The sequence below is a fragment of the Temnothorax curvispinosus genome, unplaced genomic scaffold (genome assembly GCF_003070985.1).
Source record: "Temnothorax curvispinosus isolate PA1 unplaced genomic scaffold, ASM307098v1 QBEX01003468.1, whole genome shotgun sequence".
NCBI lineage: Eukaryota > Metazoa > Arthropoda > Insecta > Hymenoptera > Formicidae > Temnothorax > Temnothorax curvispinosus.
Window position 1 is genome coordinate 1 of NW_020213248.1, and position 3,513 is coordinate 3,513.

The 3,513-nt window shown below is 50.6% G+C and overlaps 1 protein-coding gene across 1 annotated transcript; it reads left to right on the forward strand.

Annotated features, from left to right (window-relative positions):
- Window positions 1–73: 73 nt before the first annotated feature.
- LOC112452576 lies at window positions 74–3,194 on the forward strand (the record flags this gene model as incomplete). The annotated part of the gene is made up of 3 exons (XM_025012861.1): window positions 74–1,551; window positions 2,114–2,757; window positions 3,076–3,194. Coding segments are annotated over 3 exons (2,241 nt in total), but the record flags the coding sequence as incomplete, so codon positions are not given.
- Window positions 3,195–3,513: the final 319 nt, after the last annotated feature.

Here is a 3,513-nt window from a genome sequence, read left to right on the forward strand (position 1 = left end):
TTCAGCCCAAGAAGTAAGTGGCTAATAATTTATTCTCATTATTCATCGGTGATCGCACGCGCAATTAAACAAGGAGGTTAAGAGAAGCGTGAGAAGGGACAAACGGGCGTGGATCAACGACCTGGCGGCCCTAGCGCAACAAGCAGCTGAGAGCAACAACACAAAGTTACTTTATTACATAACTAAAAAGCTGTCTGGAAGGAGATTTGCAAACTCTCCTCCTCTAAAAGCGAAAGATGGAACTCTCCTAACATCTAAGGACGACCAGCTGGAACGCTGGACAGAATATTTTACAGAAGTTCTTGTCCAAGCTGCGGTCCCCGCAGCAGAGCAAACAGAAAAGCAGATGGATAATGATGCAAGAGCACCTGAAGGTGGCGAATTAAAGATAAAAATTGATCCTCCTTCATATGCGGAGATCAGGACTGCCATCCAAAGTCTCAAAGGTGGTAAAGCTCCAGGAATAGATGGGGTTCCACCCGAGTTCCTCTCTGCGGACAGCTCAACCACTGCGAAGCTTCTGCAACCCATTGTAGCAATGGCATGGAATCAAGAAGAGTTGCCCTCGGACTGGAAGAAGGGTATAATTATAAAACTCCCAAAGAAGGGCAACCTTAGTCTCTGTGATAACTGGAGAGGAATAACATTGCTTACGTCGATAAATAAGCTTACGTTCATTATCTTTAAAAGAGTATCTACAGCTCTAGAGCCGCATCTGCGTGGGGAGCAAGCGGGCTTCCGACCACATAGGTCATGCATAGACCAAATCAACACCTTGCGCATACTGATTGAGCAGTCGCAGGAGTGGAACTCGCCACTATACCTGGTGTTTGTCGATTTCACAAGAGCATTCGACAGCTTAAATCACGCATTCCTGTGGAAAGTACTAATGGATTACGGGGTACCCGACAAAATAGTAAGAGTTATCAAGGCACTTTACAGGGATGCTTCATCCTGCGTGGCTCATGGTGGGGTGCTCGGAGAGAGCATCGCGATAAATGCGGGTGTAAAGCAGGGATGTGTACTATCGCCCTTCTTGTTCATTCTCGTTGTAGATCACATCCTGAAGAGTTTAGAGAGGGCACCCAGAGGGGTACTCTGGAGTTTTCAGAAACGTTTGGAAGATTTAGACTACGCAGATGACATCTGCCTTCTGGCTCATACGTTTCGGGACATGCAGGAAAAGCTGAGTGAGCTTGCTGACCTGGCGCTGGAGGCAGGACTGCGTATTAATATTCGTAAAACCAAGAGTATGCGTCTGGGCACTAAGGTTCGAACGAGCTTTGTGCTCGGGAGAGAGACGATTGAAGAGGTTGACGAATTCTGCTATCTTGGCAGTGTGGTGACGTGCACGGGCGGAGCCGAGTCTAATGTAGCCAGCAGAATCAAAAAGGCTCGTCAAGCGTACTTGGTTCTCGGAAATATATGGGCCTCCTCCGTGTACTCGATTGGCACAAAGCTTCGCATATTCAACTCAAATGTGAAGTCGGTGTTGCTTTACGGATGCGAAACATGGAAGATTACTGCCAGCATAACGAGATCCCTGCAAACGTTTGTGAACAGATGCCTGCGACGTATTTTGCGCATATTTTGGCCGCAAACAATATCAAATAGAGAGCTATACATCCGCGCAAATCAGCTTGAACTGGAACGGGAAATTAGGAAAAGGAAGTGGAAATGGATTGGCCACACGCTACGTAAGCCTGTTAGCGATATAAATAGGCACTCCCTGGAATGGAATCCTCAGGGGACAAGGAGCCGTGGACGACCCAAGCAATCTTGGAGAAGGACTGTGCTGAGTGAAGCCGAAGGACAAAATTATTCCTGGAACCAAGTAAAACACTTGGCTTCCAACAGGACACGGTGGCGCAGCTTCGTGGAGGCCCTATGCTCCTAATGGAGTTTACGGATTTATATATATATATATTCATCGGTGATCTGGTCACAATATGATACTGTGGCGGTTTTCCGACCGCACAATCGACACGGTACGCGCGCCGCGCGCGCGCCAACCAATCACGCGCCGAGCGCGTGGGCCAGACTACGGCCCGCGAAACTAGACGAGAGTGCCGCCAACAGGTGGCAGACTTTCTCGCGTTTCATTTCCCGTCAGGGAAGAATATAAGGCCACACGGCGACGGCCTAGGCAGCTTTCGACTGCTCTCAGGCTCATAGCCAAGACCAGGAGAAGTACTTTTGGTAACCGATCTCGCCGTCACCTTGCCGCCGCCGAAGCTACGGCCACCACCGAGACGAGCTGCGCCACTTCGCCTGCCGCTACCGCCACAACCTCAGCGGCCCCTGGACTACCGTCCAGGCCAACCGTGGAAGCTCGTCCCGCTCCAGCTCTCGCCGGTGCGACTGACTTGTCCTCCACGCTCGCTCATCTCAACGTGGGACGTACGAGTTCGGCGCTACACGTCTCCTTGACTATCGTGGACGGTGCCTCCGCTCCTGTCGCCTCTGCCACCGTCTCCGGCCGAGCAGGTACACCAGGGAACGCAGACATCCCTCCGGCGCGTGTACACCGAGGCGTGCAACACCAGCCTCCACGCGACGCTCAGGAGATACAGACCGACCCGGAGTGGGAGGTCACATCCTCGCAAGGGACGCAGACAGACGAGCCGCCGGCACTGTCATCCGAGTCTACCCAGACCGAGGAACCGGAGCCGTCCCTCACTCCACCGGGGACACCGTCGGCTTGGCGGAGATACAGCTCGTTCCGGAGGACCAAGACGCAGCCGAGCATCATCTGGCGTGAGCGACTTCGGGACTAGGAGAGCAAGAAACCAACCGGCCTTTTTCAGGGCCACACCACAAGAAGAACCCAAACGGCCCTTTTCAGGGCCGCCTCAACGGCCCTTCTCAGGGCCTTCTTCAACACACTGACGCACCAACATCTGTATTATAGGACTATTGAATAAACGACCTATTTATTACATATATCTGTCTCTCAGCTCACTCGTCGATCCTTCTCACGCTGCGGCATCTCCTCTGCGAAGGGCACGCGACGCCCCAGCGAAAGTGGCAAGCGGCCACAGATACTAATATGTATTTTACTTATGTATTTTACAGGTCAAGAAATGAATGCCAATGAAAAATTGGCCCAATTGTTGCAGATGCATGAGCAACAGCAAATGCAACTGCAACAGCTGGCCCAGCAATTGCAAACACTGGCAGCAAACCAGGGCTAGCAGGGCCAGCAGGACCAGCAGGACCAGCCGCAGCAAAGCCAGCAGGCAAGAGAGGAACAACACCTTTCGCAACAGCAGCAAACAGCAGCAAGGTATATTATATATACATAGGTACATACATACATACATACATACATACGTGCAATGTAATATTACATAGCAATATTACATATATATGTATACATAAAGAAATATACATGTGTGTGCATGTGTGTGTGTGTGTGTGTGTGTGTGTGTGTGTGTGTGTGTGTGTGTGTGTGTGTTGCTTTTCCGCCATTTGTCATTTATTTGTACATTTTAATTTCAGATCTTTTCCGAA